Raw genomic sequence first — 21,002 nt, 5'->3', positions numbered from 1 at the left:
CCACTGAGGGCAGTGCAGGGGCCTCTGCCAGATTAGCTAGGATTTCTATGAGGATGAAAGAATTTGTGTACAAGATCATTTATGTGCCGGGCAAGAACAATGTTGTGGCCGACTCTTTCGAGATTACCTGTTCCATTAGAAGATTGTGTGGATGATCCTTGGGGGAATTTCAGTATTGCTTTTGTTCATGATTCTGGAGCACCAGCAATCACTAAAGCTGAATGGATGGAGGAACAATATAAAGACAAGGATTTACAAGCTGTGTCAGAACATATTTGTAAAGGCTGGCCTAGGAAAGATAACAAGATGATTTGAAACCTTTTTGGGAGGCGAGAATGGAACCTTCAGTGGACAAGGAATTGATTTTGAGAGGAGACAGGGTAATTTCACCTAAAACATTGCAAAAGAAGGTTTTGCAACTGTGCCATGAAGGCCATTTTGGAGTGCAAAGGACCAAATTGGTGGTCAAAGGTATCTTTTGGTGGCCAGGAGTAGACAAGGAGGTAGAGAGATTTGTAAGAGAATGTTCTGTTTGTTGCTCTGCGGACAAATCCTTAAAGACCTTGAGACCTCCTATGAGTGAGGGTTTAATCCCTAGTCTTCCCTGGGAAGTGGTAGCTGTGGAAATCTTTGGACCAGTAGGTGAATTCAAAGAATATGGTTTGGTTGCTATTGACTTATTTTCAAAATGGCCTGTTGTAGACATTGTAGATAAAGTGGACACGAACACTGTTCTTGAATTTCTTGACAAACTGTTTATTATGGAAGGCTTACCGGTTAGCATTTTAAGTGATTACGGGGTGCAATTTACTTCAAGAAATGGTAAATATTATTTTGAGAGATGTGGTATTAAACACGAAACCACTTAACTGTACAATCCAAGTGGCAACGGCCCTGTGGAGCAGTTTAACCGCGTTTTTAAGGGTGTGATTCAAGCAGCCATGAGAAAACGATTGGATTGGAAGCTGGAGATACAAAAAGCGATTTGGGCATATAGAGTAACCACTCATAGTGCCACCGGTTTATCTCCTTTCGTTATGATGAGGGGCAGGAAACCCAGATGTAAGTTTAGCCCTACTTGGCTTTTGGAAGGTAAAGTGGAGCAATGGTCTCCCGCCGAGGTTGATCAAAATTTAGAGTTGGTGCATGAGAAAAGTAAGGAGCATTACGATAAAAGTCATGACTCTAAAGATGTCCCTATATAGGTGGGTGACTGGGTTCACATAAAGAGACCCAATAAAGTTCCTATGGGTGAGAATCAGTTTGAAGCACCACAAGAAGTGGTAGAGGTTCTTCGTAATGCAGTCAGACTGAGGGATGGAAGAGCCTGGAACCTGAAAAGCATTGCTTTTGATTTGGGACATAAACTAGGTGTTTCATCTGATGAAACCCCACCCTCTAAAGATTTGTCGAACTTTGAGTGGGTGGAAGACTATTTTGATCATAGCACTGTCCAATCTGGGTTGGCTGCTGACAGGGTTCATGACAATTAACTGATTGAGGGTAACCAGGGTACCGTAGAATTTGGGCAACAAGTCCAGGATTACACCCTCGCTCCAGAGGAAGCTTTCTTTGGAAGAAGTGGGGAGGGGCATGCCGGTACCACTGAACCCGTTTGGGGATGTGGGGTTTCAAGTGACAATGGAAGGAGGAAAAGAGTTCTTCCTGGGTGGCTGAAAGAATATGTAATGTAACTTGTGTTTTATCTCCCTTGTTCTCTTTGTTTTGACTTTAATATGACCACATTGTTCATTATTGTATTATTTTATTTTGTATTGTAAGGGGGGGGTGTTGTATTGTACCTACCCTAATGATGTATTGTATTTGCTTTTTATATTGTTGTGGGACGAGGGCAGAGCGTGGTGTGGAACGCCTTTGCTGTTCCATCTGGATTCCAGTCCAGGACTTCAGTTACTGCCGGTGTCCTGGAGTGGAAGCCCTGCCGCCCGGCTCTCGCCTGTTTTTTTTCTTCTTCTTCATTAAAGCTTTTGGATCATATACAGCGTTACCTCCTTTATTACAGGTAGCGTTGTGTAACTGAAGTTATGTTAATCAGAATGACTCGTGCCTGCGGGGTAGAACATACAGTCCTGGTGCCCAGAAATATGTGTCAGTGCGGGCACCAGCACAAATTAACCCTTAAATTGCGCCCCGCTTTAGGCAGTGAAGTAGTGACCCTGATCACAGGCTACCAACAAACGGAGCATGCAGGGTTCGTTGAGTGGTGTGGAGCCCACACGGACTATGACTTTGGAGCACTAAAAGCTCATGTTAAATCCCAGCTCACAATGTCAAAACGTTCTTGCACCAACTCTGATAATCAATGGAGATTTATCACTGAGGGGGGGGTTGGCAATTTTCACCCTTTTCTTACCTGATCCGCCGTGTTTATTCGAAGTTTCATCAAAGTTGATCTTATATAGACTTCAACCCTCGTGTTTAGAAAAGATATTACCTCATCAGGGTCCTAACATGTAAAGGCAATGCAAGGCCTTTGACAAAGGTTGGCCAGAAAGAGGCTGTTGAGAGCCCGCAGTAATCCAGCCCCGCCGGTGCCTTGAAGTCACCTGCAGCAGCGCATGGTAATTCGGGTCCGCTGGGCTCACCATAGCTTCACATTGCCGCAGGAAGGGGCCTAAACTGCATCATATTAAAAATGTCTAAACGTTTTTAAAAAGTTGGATTTTCCCCCCCTCAAATGTGGGCGATTGTCTAGTTTGCATACGTAGGTGACACGGTTTTGCCCTCTTGCTAAAAAGCCCCTCCTGCACCTCCAGGTAAGCCTCCCTCTGCGACCACAGCATCAGTTAACTTTCAGCTGAATGCACAACACAACGCATACCCCATGATCTCGAATATTTTACAACCTTTCATGTTATCGTCTTCATCTTCTCCTAACTCCACATTTTAAATCAACAGCGTGCTCGCCAGTAACAAGAGGCTGCAAGTGCGGGTGCCCACTCAGCCTGCCACGCCAGTTCTCCATTTTAAAACGAGCAGTGACAGGCATTCACCGATACATAAACAGATCCATTTTACCAGAGCGGGTTGAGCTTTAGAAGTCAGTTTTGATTGCTGTCAGACAGTTGGCATTGACCGGTGGCAATCAATATAGATTTTCCATTATTGGTGTGGGAGCCTGCCGCTTATCTTAAATGTATTCTAACTAATTAAATGGTAGATTTTTAACTGCATGCTAGTCGTTGCCGCTTTTGTTTTACATGGCCATCAGGTCGTGACTGACAACTCTTTCTTAGATTCCCTTTTCTTATTCATTTAATAGCTTGTCGCCGTAAATATAATCTTTCAGGGCACGCACTGAGCAGACACTGGCCCTCTTGGGTCCTCGGGAGAACGTATGAGGAAAATAAACAATCTTACGGTCGCCAGAGTCTTTTTCCTGTATCTCTTGTCAGACTCCAAGATGTCCATGTTTGCTCCTCTCGGAATGGGCTTCCTCGCACCCTTCACCCCTCTCGGAATGGGCTTCTGGGCGCTCCCTTCACTGGGCTGATGAGTGGCGCGCGAAGGGTGTCACGATTACACTTTAACCTGCCAAGTGTCAATGTGGACTTTTAACTTTACGAGCAAGCATGGCAACTGATAACGGGGTTCCTAGCAGAGGATACGGAGTGTCACGGAAGGGCAGGTGGTTCGAGGGGGCGTGCCCTCCCTTCTTAGTATCAGAGCACAGCCAGTTAAGCTAACAAAAGGCAGTCAGAAACTCATCGCCTCTAAAGCTCGACCGCGAGTCAGCGCATATGAGTGACACATTGGCCTTGTGACGTCATTAATGGAACGTCCCTTTGTGTTGACCAAAATCCCATTAAATCACGCTGCCGCAATACAGACCGTACAATTTTCATTCCATAAAAAAAAAAATAACTCGTACTAGCCACTTATAAGAGAGGGTGCAATGGCTGGTTAGTTAGAACCCGTTAATTTATATTGGAAATTTTTGTGCGCTGCTACACCCTCCCCCCCCCCCCCCACTCTCTCCCCCCCAAAAAAAAAAATCATATCTCTGGTATGTCCAATTCCAAGCCAAACAGGGCACATGAAAATGGAAATCAAGCGGGCAGTCTGGCTCCAGCTTCCATAACAAGGCCCTGGGTCTAGACTCCACAACCTTCACCACCAGGCTGGCGGGGAAGTGGTTTGAGAGAAGAGGATTTCAAGGGCAAAAAAATAATTTCAATATTCATCAAATGTAAGTTTCTTTCCAAAATATGGCTGGTTAGATTTTAAATTATGAAGTCTTCTGGGGGCATTGGAGATTGGTGATTTGCATAAGTAGTTCAGCATAAAATATCTTTAAATTATTTTTTTTTAAATTGAGTTTTATCAACAGACATAGCACTCTTGCCTATGTTCTCCCTCCCTCCTTATCAAGTTGCCGCGGACTGTTCAGCCACGTCCTACATTACACAGCCATATTCACCCATACATGTTCCTTCAAACATCAAAGAGAAACATGCCATGTGGGGGCACTAGTAACATTTAACAGTGAAGCAAAAATGTAGATTTTCCTAGTAATTTATGAAGGAAAGTCTTAATTGTATTAAAGACACAGAGGCAAGTATTATGCTTTCTTAACTTACTTTAATTCAATAGCAGCAGTCTAGATAGAAGATAAAACTACAAATCCCATGTGACCTAGCAGCAGACTGCCCAATGGGAATACAAGATGTAAAGGACAAACTAACCAACAGTATCACAATACAAGGTATAATGTACAGCTTGACTGAGAACAGCCCCCTTTTCTTGTACGCGAGGTTAGATAGGACCGGAAAATAAAGGAAAAATGGACAATACAATAGAAGAGGCCAAAGTAAACAAACAGTTCCTGGCAAAAGTCCATAAAAGCGAGTCTTCCTGAAAGATCCAAAGAAGTTGACAAAGATCCATGTGGTGATGTTGAAGAGAAAGGGACCGCTGAAGAATCCGATTGCTCCAAACCAAGGTGGCAAAGATGGAGCTGCTGTCAGGGGGAAGAAAAAACACGTTACCAAGTGTTGAAGTGGTACAATACGCACGTCCGTGTCTTTAATAAAATTTAGACTTACTTACATAAATTACTAGGAAAATCTACATTTTATTTCAAGAGCGGAGGCCTCCATTATGCTTGTTTAAAGCATGTTAACTACTGCGGAAGCTGCAGAGAGAACAGGTTTACAATAAAATGTTCTAAACGCTATCGCTCAACCAGTCAGCTGATCTCAGAATGTCCTCCAACCTAGAACCCACCCAAAAGGTTTTAGAGGCCATCGCACCACTGGCTGAATGAGCTCCGAAAAAAGTAAAATCCTGCGAGGGACATAACCCACCTTAAAGCAATCTAATGGAAGTCAGCGCACTACTGGCGTAATCATCGAAAACAATATTAATCTATGAGATTTCTCCTCCTAAGACCTGAACTGCGTGCAAACCGGGAAAAGGTAGCCACCCTTACTGAAACTTGACAAATCAGATGCTATGCATCTGTATACCGATTGCACAGCTTAGAATGCATAACTTATACATGTACTCCTCTGAATCAATGCTTGTATATACTTGTTAAAGAAAATACACTACTACATAATCATTCATGATATTTGCATTTTACTCATTAAGATCATGAGGTGATGCTCCTTTAAACTACACAAACTATATGTTCCAACCTTCTAGCAAATCAATTGTATAATGAAAGTACATTGCTTAAAAATGTGATCATAACTGAGATGTTCCAAAAAAACAATATTTGTATTGCAGGATGACGATTGAAGATGATGTAGCCCAATGCATTTCGGGATTTTCTGTAATCCCTTCTTCAGGGGCCTGTATGTAGAAGAAAAATGAAAACACAGAAACATGTTCATGATAACACATTATACCACCGTGAACATATCTACTGAGCATTAACAGGTGCACCGTCTAAATGGCCCGAGTGGCCTTGCTCCTCCTGTACTTGTCCAGCACACATAGAAAATAAAGAAACCAAATACCACGATCGTGTGTTATTGTGCAAATGGATGAAAAAAGAATAAAACCCCAAGTCTCAAGAACGACTAATTGTGCTCCTCTGCCTGTTAGTGATAAAAGCAAGTGATGAAAGTATCCCGAAATGTGAGAAAACGAAACAAACCTTCTGAAGCTTACACTGAAAACCGTCGTCTGCTAGTAGGAATTTCTGAAAAACAGTGGTTTCCTGAACGGAAAAACTCAGCTGCAGTATGGGGAACTACGTGACACTGGTTTATCGTTAATCATCCGGTGGATAGTTGTCTCAAACTGTCCCTTAAACACTTAAACACTGTCCTGGAGCCTGTGTTAATTGGTAAAAACAAGTTCCAGAACTATGCTGCTCAATAAAAACTGTTGTCTACCAGACTCTGTGAAGTAGTAAATCCTACCTCTGTCCTAGCGGTTTAATCCATATGTAAAAGTGCTGAGTAGTTGCAGATGAACATCTTCTAGTATCCAGGCGCAATTTCGAAAAACGTCCACACCTGCCATGATCAAACAATATGCCGAAGCCTCAAAATACTGTTTCAAGTAAAACCAAAAACTCTCAACTGTCTGTGCTGTAGCGTTCCCGCTGTAGCCAATGTACCTTACCTAGATATATAGGCTCTCTGTACCCGCTGCTGCTTCTGGTCTAAACAAACGAAAACGGTCACCTCGGGAATGCGTGGTAACTGGCAATCTTACACTCAGCTGTAGCGTGTATTCTTTTAACCCGCGCCGTGCGCGTGCTATGATACTGGAGGTAGGACTAAAATATGCAGTCATTTGATCCTGATCCAAGATGGCGCGCCAGCGCCCACAAAGAGCTAAACTGTGCTCGTCTGATGCTAACGTCTCGTAATTGCATATTGACAGCGTTGCCTCCAAAAACTGATGCAACTCGCTCAAAAAATGTGCAGCTTCAAAATAAATAAATGAACTTGTGTAATATCAACTGTCTGTAAAACTGTTAATATGACGAGGACAATGAAGCGTGAAAAAAAAGAAAAAAGATGACAAACCTGAAAGAAGTGAAAAACTTAACCAACTAGAGCTCTAAAAGAAATAGAACTGATAAAAAGTGTAATAGCAAAGTGATGGTTGCCCATAAAGGAATGGTGAGGACAGTACTTACAATCTTAATGTCTTTTACAAACAGCAAGCAAATTCAATTTTGTCATTTAATCCTCCTGGTACAAGTGTATGTAGAAATTTCACCCACCATACCTCTCTTTGTGACAGTAATCTTGAAGAATCACAATCCAATTTCACAGATACAACTTCAAGAATAGTGAATTTTAATTGAGCTATAGTATGCTGATGTTCCATCCAGTGTGTGACTAAATGAGACTTCTGGTTTTTGGTCCGGATTGAACTTTTATGTCCCGAAATCCGGATTTTGATTTTACGTGAAGTTTTACCCACATATAAGAGTCCACAAGGACACTTGATGGTATAAATAACATTCACGCTGTTACAATCTCCATTGTACCTCAATTTAATGATTTTCCCTGTATGCGGATGATTAACAACATTCCCTACAATTACATTATTGCAATTAACGCAATTGTAGCATTTACGCATACCTATGAATGATGTTTGAATTACTGTATGTGGTCTTTTGAGTAATTCTTTCATGTTTCTACTGCGTTTGTAAGCAAACAGGGGCTGCTCTTGGAATAGACCATTAAAATCAGGTTCATGCTGGAGTATTTCCCACCTATTTTTGATAATTTTGCTAATAGATGGTGATGTGATGGAGTATTTGGATACAAATACTTGTCTGTTGTGACTACTCCTGGGTTGTGACCTAAGTAGCTCACTCCGGTCTTTCAGATTGGTTTTACCCAATGCTGTCTTTAGAATTTGTTCCGGATAGCCACGATCACGGAACTTCATGCTCTGGTGAAGTAATGCTTCCTCTAGTTGATTAGGATCTGATGTTATTCTCTTGGTACGTAATGATTGTGAGAATGGCAAGTTACGTAACAGAGAGGGAGGGTGAAAACTTGAATACAAAAGGAGGTTGTTCCTGTCTGTTGGTTTGGAAAATACTGAGGTTGAAATACCAGTTTTGGTAATTAACACATCCAAAAATGACAATGCTTCTACACTGATGTTGTGTGTGAATTTGATGCGATTGTTTTTATTGTTCAATTCTTCAATGCTGGATTCTAATTTGGCTCGTGTGTTGGTCCAAATCAAGAAAATATCATCAATGAACCGCACATAGAATGCTAAGTTCATGCTCCAATCAATGTTGTTAAAAATGTGATCTTGTTCAAATTTAGACATGAAGGTATTGGCGTATACTGGCGCCCCGGAAAAACCCATGCTAGTGCCACTGATCTGGAGATAATACTCGTCGCGCCATTGAAAATAACTATGTTGAAGACAGAATGTTAATAATTCTAAAATGAACACCTTATTGACCGCCAGATCAGGTAACTGCAAAAGAGCCAATTCACATGCTTCTATACCTTCAGCTAAAGGTATTGACGTATAGAGAGATGTTACATCTATAGTGCACAGGAGCCAATCTGGGGAAAAGTTTTCTGTGATGTTATTGAGAAGATTCAAGAAGTGTGTTGTGTCCTTAACATAGCTTCTCCATGATTGAACAAATCTTTGAAGAAAATGGTCAATGAATTGACCCGCTGGTGTAAACAAAGACTCACAACCTGAGACAATAGGGCGGAAAGGAGGGTCTTGTAAGTTCTTATGAACCTTAGGCAACATGTACAATGTTGGTCTTCGAGGCTGTGTTACTGTCAAAAAACTGCGTGTTCTTGGAGAGATCCACGCCATTTCCTCTGCGTGATCTAAAATCTGAAACAAAATGTCCATTATCTTTGCAGTAGGATCTTGGTCTAATTTCAGATACGTATTGATGTCTTGGAGATGCTGTTCTACTTTCCTGACATAAAATGCTCTGTCCATTATGACTAATGCTCCTCCTTTGTCAGCCATTTGGAATTCGAGTCTCTCATCTTTAGCTAAATGTCGTATTATGGCAGCCTCATGTTTCTTGAAATTGGTAGTTGAGGGTGCTTGAAATTTGAGTAGAGACATGTCCTTGCGAATAAGTGTCTCGAATGTGTCTAGTGTTTTGTGTGATATAGGTGGCATAAACACACTCTTGGGTCTGAACTTTCTGAGTTCGAGTTCGCTGTCATCCTCTACGAGGCTTTGATCTGATGAACTGGGAACTATATTAGTAAAGAAATGTTTCAAACGCAAATTCCTCATGAATTTGAATGTAGCTACCTCTAGTTCAGAAGAATTAGTTTGATAAATAGGTACAAAGGATGTACCTTTGTTAGGAACCTGCAATTGGCTGGATGTCAGTTCTACTGAGGAAATATTGATTACAAGATTTTCCCTCTGCTTCTCATGCTCCTGATGTCTCCTTCTTTTAGTCCTCCTTGTTTTTTTGGATCTGGTGGGCGACCGATTGACTGGCCGCTCACTAAAAAAGAAGAAGATTGTGCTTGAGATGTTGATGGTTGAGGTACTGTTGTTGTTGCTTGATCCCCTGAGCTGGTTGATTCTGTTTGAATGTTAATGGGAGCCCTAGCAGGATCTAATTCACGATCTGACACAACTGATTCTTGGGAAGAAGTATGTGGTTTCTGGTAGGGTTGTCTACGAGCATACACTTCTGCCCATGTATACACCTCGTTTAATTTGTAATCAATTGTGTCCCTTCGGAATTTGCGCAATTTTCTCTCTTGAATTTCTTTGCCATAGATATCTAGCTTGTTGTTAAGATCATCTAAGGTGAGTTTCCAGTAATCTGCCTCGCATCGGGCCGAAAGATCTGTTTTTATGGCGTTCATCTCTTCTTCAAGTTCTCTGATGGTTCGTGATAATTCTTCTATCAATAAAATAATTAAATCTAGAGAACACTTATTAAGAATAGCTTGCCATTTCTCCATGAAAGTTTTATTGTATTGAAATTTGTAAAGAAGAGGCTTAATGGGTAAACGTAAACCCCGCGGGATTCGTTGTACCTTATGATATTGTATTAGTGTAGAAGCATGTAATCTTTGGCTTAATGCTCTTCGTGCTATGAATTCCAGTTGTCGAATCTGTTGCGAAATGGACCCACTCTGGACGTTAAAAGACGGTGTGTCCTGTATTAGTGCATAAATGTCCTTTACTTCTGCTGCTGAAAATGTCAGTGTCTCTGCTCTGTTGTCAGTTACGTTGGAAATGCTATCAAATGACATGATGTTTGGCGTGTTAAGTGTGCTGCTGGCTAATGTTGGCTAGAAATACTTGAAGCAATCTAATGGAAGTCAGCGCACTACTGGCGTAATCATCGAAAACAATATTAATCTATGAGATTTCTCCTCCTAAGACCTGAACTGCGTGCAAACCGGGAAAAGGTAGCCACCTTAGCCAATGCGTCAAAGTGGCAGAGGAAACAAGCTTATAAGGTTTATGGAAGGAAATGATGAGCTGGAACGGAGGACGTTCTGAGATCAAAAGTCTGTTGTTCGTATACCTTGAGACACTGACCAACAAAGAGTTTGGATTGAGTACGAAAATAGGGATCAAATACTGAATTCAAATTAGTTTTTGTGCGTTTATTAACAGTAAAAACAGTAAACATAACTCCAGTTGGAGTATATTGACGAGATGACATATCCAAAGCTTTGGCATCAGATAAGTGTTTAATAGAGATCATACACGGTTACAGTGAGTTTTGCAGAAAGCATTTTTAGAGAAAAAGCTGAATTGTCAGGTCATGAGAGAAATAAATTCAAAATAAAATTTACACCCCACAATATTGTATATTTTGGTGAAGGAGGTTTAGAAAACTTTACTCCCTTCAATAGACGACATATGAGTGGATGTTCTCCGACTGGTTTGCCATTAATGTGGGTAGGATTATATGAAACAGCCGACCTGTATAGATTAATGGTTCTGAGAGGCTTACCCCCACTTGCTTCAGCTGCCAGGAAATGCACAATGTAATTTATATTAGAACACTGGAATGTTGGAAGCTCCATTGAAAACAATGGAGTCGCTCCGGGCTTATAATGGCTGGTATAAGCCCGGAGCTCCAACATTCCAATGTTTCTTTGTTCACAGCTGTGGCTGTGAACAAAGGCTTCAGGGAGCCTGAGGGGATTTCAATCCCCTCGTGCTCCCTAAACCCTTTGTTTAGTTTGTTAGAGCATTCTGCCCTCTAGTGGCAAATGTTCTAATAGCCTTATAGCCCTTCGTAGCTGGGCTATACCGGCTATTAAAGTCCCGCTGCCTTATTAAAGTCCCTCACCTTCGACTCGGGCCTTTAACGCTGCCGTGGGCCTTTAATAGCCGATATAGCCCGCTACGGTGGGCTATAAGGCTATATTAGAACATTGGAATGTTGGAAGCTCCATTGAAAACAATAGAGTAGCTCCAGGCTTATAATGGCTGGTATAAGCTTGGAGCTCCAACATTCCTATGCTTCTTTGTTCACAGCTGTGGCTGTGAACAAAGGCTTTAGGGAGCCTGAGGGGATTTCAATCCCCTCGTGCTCCCTGAAGCCTTCGTTTAATTTGTTAGAACATTCTGCCCTCTAGTGGCAGAATTTTCAAATAGCCTTATAGCCCTTCGTAGCTGGGGTATACCGTCTAATAAAGGCCCGCTCCCTTGTTAAAGTGCCTCGCCTTCGGCTTGGGCCTTTAACGCTGGAGCGGGCCTTTAATAGCTGGTATAGCCCGCTACGGTGGGCTATAAGGCTAAATTGGCTGAAAAGGGATCAAGATGTTTTCCCCAGACACCAGCTTGATCATATACGCCACGCGGACTTGTAAGCTTTGGTTGTTCCCGTCACTCAGGCTTTGCTAATGAATTCTGAAGCCTCTTGCAAAAGAAATGCAGAGGGAAGATTGGGCTGACCTGATATTTTCTTAGCTGAAAGAACAAGAGTGTTGTCGAGTAACAGATTGTGAGGGTGACTAAGAGGATGCAAACACAGATTCTTGAAAGACGAAAGAAGGGCCGGAAGATCGACAGACAGTTCAAGAAGAGTCAGAAACCATACCTGTGATTGCCAAAATCGGAACACTAGAAAAGCTAGTTGGTGCCAAATTTGGGCCAGAACTCTGTTGATCATTAGAAAAGGAGGTGAAGTGTAGTTGACGGAGTGAGACTAATCCTGCACGAAAGCATCAGTAACCAAGGCTTACAGATCTGGACGCCAGCTGAAGAAATGAGGGAGATGGGTATTGAGGTGTGAGGCAAAAAGATTGATGTTGAAAGGACCCAATTTATGGGACAGAGACTGGAAGACGGAAGGATGAAGTTTCCAGTTGCTGAAGTCTCATAGATGACAAGAATGCCAGTCTGTAATAGAATTGAGGCTGCAAGGAAGGTATTCTGCTTGGACAGAGATCTTGCTTAGAAGACAGAATTCCCAAAAGCCTTTCGCTAGTTCTGCTAGAGGTTTGGATTTGGTGCCGCCCAAATTGTTTATATAATACAACACAGACACATTTTCCATGCGTAGAAGGAACACTGTATTCTTTCCTTTGCCATTCTTTTGATTGCAAAGAAGCCTCCTAGCATCTCTAAACAACTAATGTGCAATTTGGACTCCTCGAAAGACCATGTACTTCAAGTCGAGATTGGACCACAGCGGGCGCCCCATCCCGTTCGACTTGCATCTGATTCTAATACAAGATCGGGGACTGATGCAAGGATGGTCCTGCCATTCCAAGCGTCTAAATGGGCAATCCATCATTGGAGTTCTAAACATGACTCTGGATCGATGTGGATTAGACCTGAATAGGCTAGACCTTTGCATAGATGGCGAATCTTGAGGCGTTGAAGGGTTCAGTAATGGAGAGGACCCGAAAAGATCGCCTGGATGGAAGAATGTGGAAATATGGATTTTTATGATCAGTTATGTCCCCTATCTTGGACCCCAACGGTTTCATGTATAAATCACAAGTACATGTATGTTTCCTCCAGTTCCAGTTATGAAGACGCAAACACATGTGCGTCCACCGTCAACATGTCCTCTTTCAGATCCGCCATGAATGGGCTGGATATTCTATTCCTAAGTATGAAAGGCCACCGGCTTTATATGGTTCATTTATCCCATTTTACAGTCCAGGCGAGTAGGCCCTGATTCTGCCATTAAGCCTTTTCCTGCCTTCTGCCTCTGAAAGCTCCAGTCTGAGCTCGCATCTGTATCCATGAACTTTGTCCTACTCCCTGCGTGGCTAACGGTGCCTAACTCGGCCTGTCTGCCTGCCAAAAACTGTATTTCACCTTCGAGATTATCTGCTCCGCTCCCCATCCAATGCATTCCTGTCTAGTAGTTTAAGTAAACATTCTTCCAGCTACCGAGCAAAGGGCCCGGCTTCTCTGTCTTTATGCAAGTAATTCATAGCCCTGTTACCATGGAATATTCCTACCCCCTCGCTTCTAGTGTAGACACTTAGATGCTTGTACACGCACTAACAGTCAGTATAGTCAGTATAGAATAAGATTCTATCCTAAGAGACCTCTCTTTTTGGATAACATAGTTCTTTAAACATAGGATGTTAGATATGATTTGGGATTAGGTTGACTTGACCCCCCAGACTTCTGTCTCCACATGTAGAGCTAAATGTCAAGTCCCCTTCACCCCCTAGTTGCACGTCAATCACACGTCATGCTGCTGCGCGCGCATCTCTGCCAAGTATTTCTGCTGACATTGCGAAATTCTTTCATGGAACCACCCATTTGTGACATCATACCTAATGACGTTCTTTAGTTACGCCTAGTTACACCCATTTTAGTTACGCATGTATGTTTTATCCCTGTTATCAACTGTTACGCCTCCTGCATCTGTTTCACTGTAATGCCTCTTCTATAAAAATGATTACCTGTCAATAAAGTATTGTCCTTCACTTCCTGAACCTTCGTGGTGATGGAATATGAAGCCCACAAATTCGAATTGTGTTTTGGAATAAAGCCCATTCCGAACCTCTAATACCACGGATTCTGCCTCTTATTTTACCGAGCTATTCTTATTAATTTTCCGCATCAAATTAAGTACCGGTAATTAAATTATTTACCACATATATGGCGCCCGAACAGGGACACTTTCTCATCTCACGCGCCGGAGGTGCGTTGCAGGCCCGGTCTCCTGCCACAGCTGGACGGACAACAACGCGTACCCACAGGATTTCCTGTATCTCCCTCCTGCCGAGCGGGGGTAACTGAGGCTGCGATCAACACCCAGACGAGGCGGTGAGAAGTGCGAAGTATCCCGACCAGAGCCTAGCTGAGAGAGCAAGATCCGAGGTATACAGAGGCCCACCAGGTTCCGAAGTTCCGAAGTTTCGAGTCGAGTCCAGTCCGGTCCAAGTCCAGTTCAGTTCAGTTCCGAGGCCTTCCGTTCCGAGCTACCCGGTGAGTACCATTGCCGGGGAGGCGTTCTGACGTGCACATAGGTTGTGCCGGTCAAGACGGGTTTGGGTACACAAATCCGGTCTGCACTGTTTCAGCAGTGTATCTGTACTGTTTAGCAGTATATCAAGTATGTCTAGTATATAATTCAGAATTACCTAGTTAGTGCCGAGTATTATGCTTAGTGACTAGTTCCCTAAATGGCCATCATTGTTGTTCATTAAATGTTAAATGTTAAAATGTTTTAAATACGTTCTGCATATTGTGGTGTGAATGACTGTTCATTATTGTGTTTTGTTGTATTAAACGTGTTCAAAATTAGGTATCAGATCAGTTCTCAATATGCCGTTCTTCCCGAAATTAAGACAGATCAAAACTAGAAAAGGGGTACTCGAAGAAGCTGTTCCCATTCCTCCTAGGGACACTCCAGGGTACTTCATGTATCATAAACATGGCCTAGACGCCATATTATTTCTTGATTTATGGGTAGACTACACCAAGGAATTACCAGAAAGTCAGAGGTGGCCCGCAGCTGGGACCTGGGATGCAGATTGCATCATGAAAGTAGAGGAAGAATTATGGAAAAAGAAAGCTAGACAATCACAGAAAGATGCCATTGAATTATGGCGTAAAGAATCATATAGACGTACAGAAAAAGCACTCAGACAGGAAGAGAAAAGTAAGGAGAATCCAAATAAAGTCCGAGAAAATCTATTAATTGAAGAAGGTACCCGAGCAAAATCAGAACAAGTAGACAGACAAAGAAATGCCCTTATGAATGGTATGTATCCTCTTCTGGCCGAAGGGTTACCTAAGGCTACTCCGGAAATACCAAAAGACTTGCCACCGCCATTGTTTCCGATAAAAGTACATCCCAAAGGGCATCCCAGAACCGCAGAAGATGTTTTCCTTTCCTCTTATTTAGACGACGCAGCTCCCGAGTATGCTAATACTGCACCACATAGACCGCCTGCCGAGGGGGTTCAACGCCAAGACCCTCCGTCTGTACCTCCGCAACAACAAATTCCGACACAAGTTCCGGCAAGCACATCTGTTTCTACAGCTGTACCCACACCTATGGTTGCTATATCACGTTCAACGAATCCTTTCACATCCAGCACCCCAGGCGGTGCTACAGGAGGTACAGCAAACATTTTTTCCACGCCACCCAGAGTAAATAAACTTTCCTTTCAAGAATTAGCCCACCAACGTACGCCCAAACTAGTAACTCCCGACATGCTTAAGGAACTTCTAGTAGATTGTAGATATGACCCTGTGCCCGGCAAAGAGGACGAAATGCTGCTGGCATCATTACGTATCCGACGAGCTGCAATATATTTAGGGAGGCTACCAGGAATGACTACACATTTAGAAAACATATATCACTTTGTCCAGTCAGGACGAGATTCTGAAAGTATTAATAGAGCCATGGAGTACCAGAAAGTGGAAATACAGGGGGAACTGTTACGTTTCCTCATAAATTGTGTGATCAGAAATCAAGACCGACCAGGGGTAAATCCGGAAGAAATGCGAATTCTTACCACATGGAGTCGGAATATATCAGAGGGGAGACATAATAAACTATTAAGTATAGTAGCTATGTGTCGAAAGATCCGCAAAGAAGTAGAACGAATACACGAAGAAAGATTAGCGGTAGACCAGCCTGAACAACACGAGGAGGAGGAGGAAGAATTAGAACTGCCCACAGGACAGTTAGAAACAATGGCCTATGTAGGTAGAGGGAGATCTTGTAATAATACTAGATGCTTTACTGATCCGATACGTCCGATACGTCCAGATAATAACAGAAATTTCCAAACACCTATAATAAATATAAGGTCCCCCGAACATTCGTTCCAAGCCGCTGACAAATTACTCCGAGAACGAAGGGGTTATCATATACTCGATTCTATGGACGAACAAGAATTAGCCAGGTCAGCCGTTCACTGGGTTGACAGTCCCGGAAAATATAGTGATGATACACTAGCACATACGTTTTTGAACCTCACCCCAGATGAACAGCGGTTAGCTGGTATCTATATGATCCAACAACTCCTTATATTATATAAAAGCCAACACTCCGATCCTGGTCCCCTACCTGATATATTGACTGAATTACTCACGAATAAATGGAGGGGTTCAGGTACTGAGTTAATTAGAGAAATACTGGAATCCAGAAAGCAGTACATTCTTTTTGTATGTCCCGAACATATCTCACTGCCCATCAAGGAAAGAACGACGTATTATATGGATAGACAGAATCCCTTACGCGAAGTCCACCCGATAAAAGGTGATGGCAATCAGTTTAAACGTGTGTTTGTATACACACCCATATCTAAAATGGAACTATTAGAAATGAAGAAAGTGGTACCCAGTCATGACAAAGACCCAGCGGGTTTCCACCGGGAAATTAAAGACATGTTGCTCATGGGAGAGTATACCTATCCCGACATTATGAAAATATTAAAGGTATTAATGCCTGCGGGCATTTACGAAAAACTCAAAGAAAAGGATTGGGAGGTGGGAGACCAAAAGATAGATTGGACAGCATTAGAAAACGAAGAAACAGCTCGAGGTCCAGGTTTAGGGCTCGGGGAAAAGACCAGAATACTACCAGGTTTATTAGTACAGGTACTGCCACGTTTATTAACTACGAAAAAGGAAGACTGGGGTGCAATCTCAGCCTGTAAACAAAAGCAAGATGAAGACACTAGTGATTTCTATGCCCGATTCGAAAAATGTTTTGGTATAAATAGTGGAATAAAAGCAAGTAGCGAATCGTATCCACATCTGTTTGTGACAAAATTAGTTGAAAATGCCTTGCCCCAAGTTAAGAATAGAGTATTGAAATTCGAGAGTACCTGGCAAGGTAACACTCCGTCACAAATGTTACAAATGCTACAGTACCATCACAATAGAATTAGAGAGGAACAAGAACATGAACAAAGACGCATGAAAGACACGAAAATGAAAATGCTAGTTTCCCAGACAGTTCCAGCTGACGGTCATAAAAAGGGTATGACACAGTCCAGTGTTTCAGCAGGTCCTGTAAAAGGGACATGCAACTATTGTAAACAGCCAGGTCATTATGTACACGATTGTCCAGTTTTAAAACATAATATCACCATAGGTAATACAAAAGAAAGACCACGGCCACTTAGACAGGATCAGAACCAACAAGGAGCCCCGCAGCGTGCACAGTCCATGCCGGCTCCGCAACAATCTATGCCAGCTCCACCACCGCAGCCTATTGCTGCCACACAAACAACGACACAACAGATGTACCAGACCGCACAGTATGACTATCCTGATTATCAACGATACTCATGAAACAGCCTAGAGAGGGAAGTTGGCTTACCCCTTATCGAGGTCCCTGTAGATCAAGAAGGACCTTATGTACAGAGTGAACTATTAGGCCAAGATAGAAAATTTTTACTTGATACAGGGGCAAGCCGAACAACCATAAAACGTAGTGAAGTTCCAGGGGCACCCCTCTCAGGCTCACAGAATATTTCCCTTGGTTTTTCGGGAAAACCTATCATTAACGAAGTATCACAGCCTCTTCCCCTTACGATTGGTCCCTTGACACGAACTACAGATTTATTGCTTACTAAATCATGTCCAGAAAACCTGTTAGGTATAAAAACATTGAAAGCTCTAGGAGCTATAATATGTTGTTCTCCGGAAGGAGTAAGATTGTTTTTACGTGACTTCAAAGGGCACTACGTGTCCCGAGACATGGATCACCGACTGCAGACTTTACCCACACATTTATGGGCACAAGGCCCTACAGATGTTGGTTGCATGAACATTACACCATATCGAGTCACACTAAAGACAGGAGTGGTACTACCACGAATGCGACAATACAAGTTACCCCCAGATGCTATAGTGGCTTTACTGCAAATCATTGACGAGCTTATTACCCAAGGAGTGGTTGTGGAAACCGACTCCAATGTATGTAATTCCCCGATAATTCCGATTCTTAAACGAACTGATCCAAAAGCCCCGCCAGTATATCGATTGGTTATTGATCTGCTTGAATTAAATAAATGTATTGTACCACAATACCCCGTAGTCCCAGACATTTCTTCATTACTGACAGCCATTGATTCCGAAGCAACATTCTTTACTGTAATTGATCTCAAGAATGCCTTTTTCAGCGTCCCAATAGATCCGGAAAGCCAATACTTGTTCGGATTTAGTTTAAATGGACGAAGCTTTAAATTCACACGCGCACCTCAAGGATTCACAGAAAGCCCCAGCATCTATAGCCAAGCATTGAAACGAGAACTTGACAGTATCCACATGCCAGTCAACACTGCCCTGCTTCAATATGTCGATGATCTGCTGATCACCGCTAGAAGCGAACCTGAATGTGAAAAAGCCTCACTGACGGTTTTACAATTTTTGGCCGAAAAGGGGCACAAGGTGTCCCCTTCTAAGCTGCAATTCTGTGTCCAGCGAGTTGTTTACCTTGGGCACTCGCTGTCCAAGGAGGGAAGGCAGCTTACGTCAGATCGCATCCAGTTAATTGTTAACATGTCAATACCCAAGACACAAAAGGAGGTACGGGCTTTTATAGGCCTCACTTCATATTGTAGGCAGTGGATCCCTCAGTATGCATTTCTAGCAAAACCACTCATTCAGTTGACAACGCAGGAGGCAGCCACATCGACTGTCCTCCCTTGGACTCAGGAACATACACAAGCTTTTGAAAGCCTAAAGAAAGCTTTATGTCAAGCACCTGTTTTAGCAACACCCTGTTACAATAAACAGTTTACACTCTTTGTTACAGAACGCGAAGGTACTGCCTTGTCAGTACTCACTCAGGAACAAGCAGGATCACACAAACCATGTGCTTATTTTTCTAGTACATTAGATCCCGTAGCTCAGGCTCTGCCTGCGTGCCTGAAATCAGTGGCAGCGACAGCTTTAGCAATCAGACAAAGCGATGCCATAGTGTTAGGACATCCATTGACAGTACAAGTACCACACGCAGTAGAGGTTCTTGTGAACCGAACACAAACACAACACTTGACTATAGCAAGACTCACCGGTTACGAATTAACATTGTTTCAGCCACACATAGAAATCAGACGTTGTAGTACATTGAATCCTGCCACACTTTTGCCAGTAAGCGGAACAGACCCACTAGCACATGATTGTATTGAAGTTATTACTATCACGACGAAACCTAGACAAGACTTGACAGACGTCCCATTGTCAGACCCAGACCTGACGTTGTATGTAGATGGTTCATGTATGAGAACAAGTACAGGAGAGCTAGTGGCCGCGTATGCAGTCACAACAGACACTGAAGTCATTGAAACAAATTGCATAAATACCTTGTCAGCTCAAGCAGCAGAGCTCATCGCTCTGACACAAGCCTGTATTCAAGCTACGAATAAGAAAGTCAACATATACACTGATTCACGTTATGCATTCGGAGTTGTACATGACTTCGGCGTGCTGTGGCGAGAGAGAGGTTATTTAACTTCTCACGGTGCCCATATTCAGCACGGACCCCTCATTCATGCCTTACTAGATGCAATACATCTACCCACTGCAATATCAATTATGAAATGTAAAGCTCATACGAAAGTTACTGATATCATTTCCCAAGGCAATGATCTAGCTGACAGAACAGCTAAACAGACTGCTCAAACTCACACATCTGACATGACAAAGACAATAGTTCCGACACCAACACATTGCATGATGGTTAAGGATCCCGCTCTTGACGTAATTGACATACAGACACATGCTACACCAAATGAAATAAAGAAATGGACTGAATTAGGAGGGATCCAAACGGATCAAGGATGGATGACGAAGGAAAAATCTGTATGGTTCCTTCCTGATTCTATGGTTCAAGTTATCATTAATACAATACATAGTCCAGTACACCTAGGAGAAAAAGCTATGCTAGACAGCATTCAACACATTTGGTTTAACAAACATTTACGAGCAGCAGCTAAACAAAAAGTTCGTACCTGTATGATCTGTTGTCAGTTTAACCCAGGTAAAAGCATTCCCGTAGAACAGGGTGGATTTCAGCCTCCTGATCACCCTTTTGAAGTCCTCCAGATGGATTATATCCAGATGGAACGATGTCGAGGATTCAAATATGTTCTTGTAGTTGTCTGTGCTCTTTCCCGTTGGACAGAAGCATACCCGGTTTCAGATTACACTGCCCCGACTACTGCCAAACAGTTGGTTCGAGAATTCTTCCCACGGTATGGTTTACCACGTGTTGTCTACTCAGATAACGGCCAGCCGTTCTCATCCGAACTAATGAAACACGTTTCACTTTTGTTAGGCTATCAATGGAGATTTCACTGTGTCCGACACCCCGAGGCAGCAGGTCTCGTGGAACGACATAATCAAACTCTGAAAATTAGATTGTCCAAAGTATGTAGAGAGAAAGGTGTCGACTGGGTAGTAGCCTTACCAGTTGCACTCTTTTACATGAGAATGGTAGCACACTCTCGAACAGGGCTATCCCCTTATGAGGTGATCTTTGGCAGACCACCAAATATGTGGGGGACGCCTATACCACGCAAAATAACTGATGTTGACTGTAATATGCTGACAGATTACCTGGCTTCCTTGATGTC

General features: G+C 42.7%; 1 protein-coding gene and 1 long non-coding RNA gene across 3 annotated transcripts in view; both read right to left on the bottom strand.

The window, feature by feature from the left end:
* TMEM86B (transmembrane protein 86B) overlaps window positions 1-3,569 on the bottom strand; it is a 59,839-nt gene extending 56,270 nt beyond the window's left edge. The window contains exon 1 of the mRNA XM_085616389.1: window positions 3,382-3,569. Coding sequence (XP_085472515.1) covers window positions 3,382-3,432 — 51 coding nt within the window. The 5' untranslated portion in view covers window positions 3,433-3,569. The remainder of the gene's footprint in view (window positions 1-3,381) is intronic.
* A 1,013-nt stretch (window positions 3,570-4,582) lies between these two features.
* On the bottom strand, window positions 4,583-6,731 carry LOC146809558 (uncharacterized). Of its 2 annotated transcripts, XR_014965562.1 has the most exons (4): window positions 6,598-6,731; window positions 6,393-6,488; window positions 6,125-6,304; window positions 4,583-4,981 (listed from the first exon to the last, which is right to left on the bottom strand). It is a non-coding gene; the product is annotated as an uncharacterized LOC146809558 (long non-coding RNA). The 2 variants fall into 2 exon arrangements; XR_014965563.1 differs by lacking the exon at window positions 6,125-6,304.
* Window positions 6,732-21,002: the final 14,271 nt, after the last annotated feature.

Source organism: Triturus cristatus, chromosome 7 (assembly GCF_964204655.1).
Source record: "Triturus cristatus chromosome 7, aTriCri1.1, whole genome shotgun sequence".
NCBI classification, from domain to species: Eukaryota; Metazoa; Chordata; class Amphibia; order Caudata; family Salamandridae; genus Triturus; species Triturus cristatus.
This window is presented reverse-complemented; position numbering and strand designations above follow the sequence as displayed.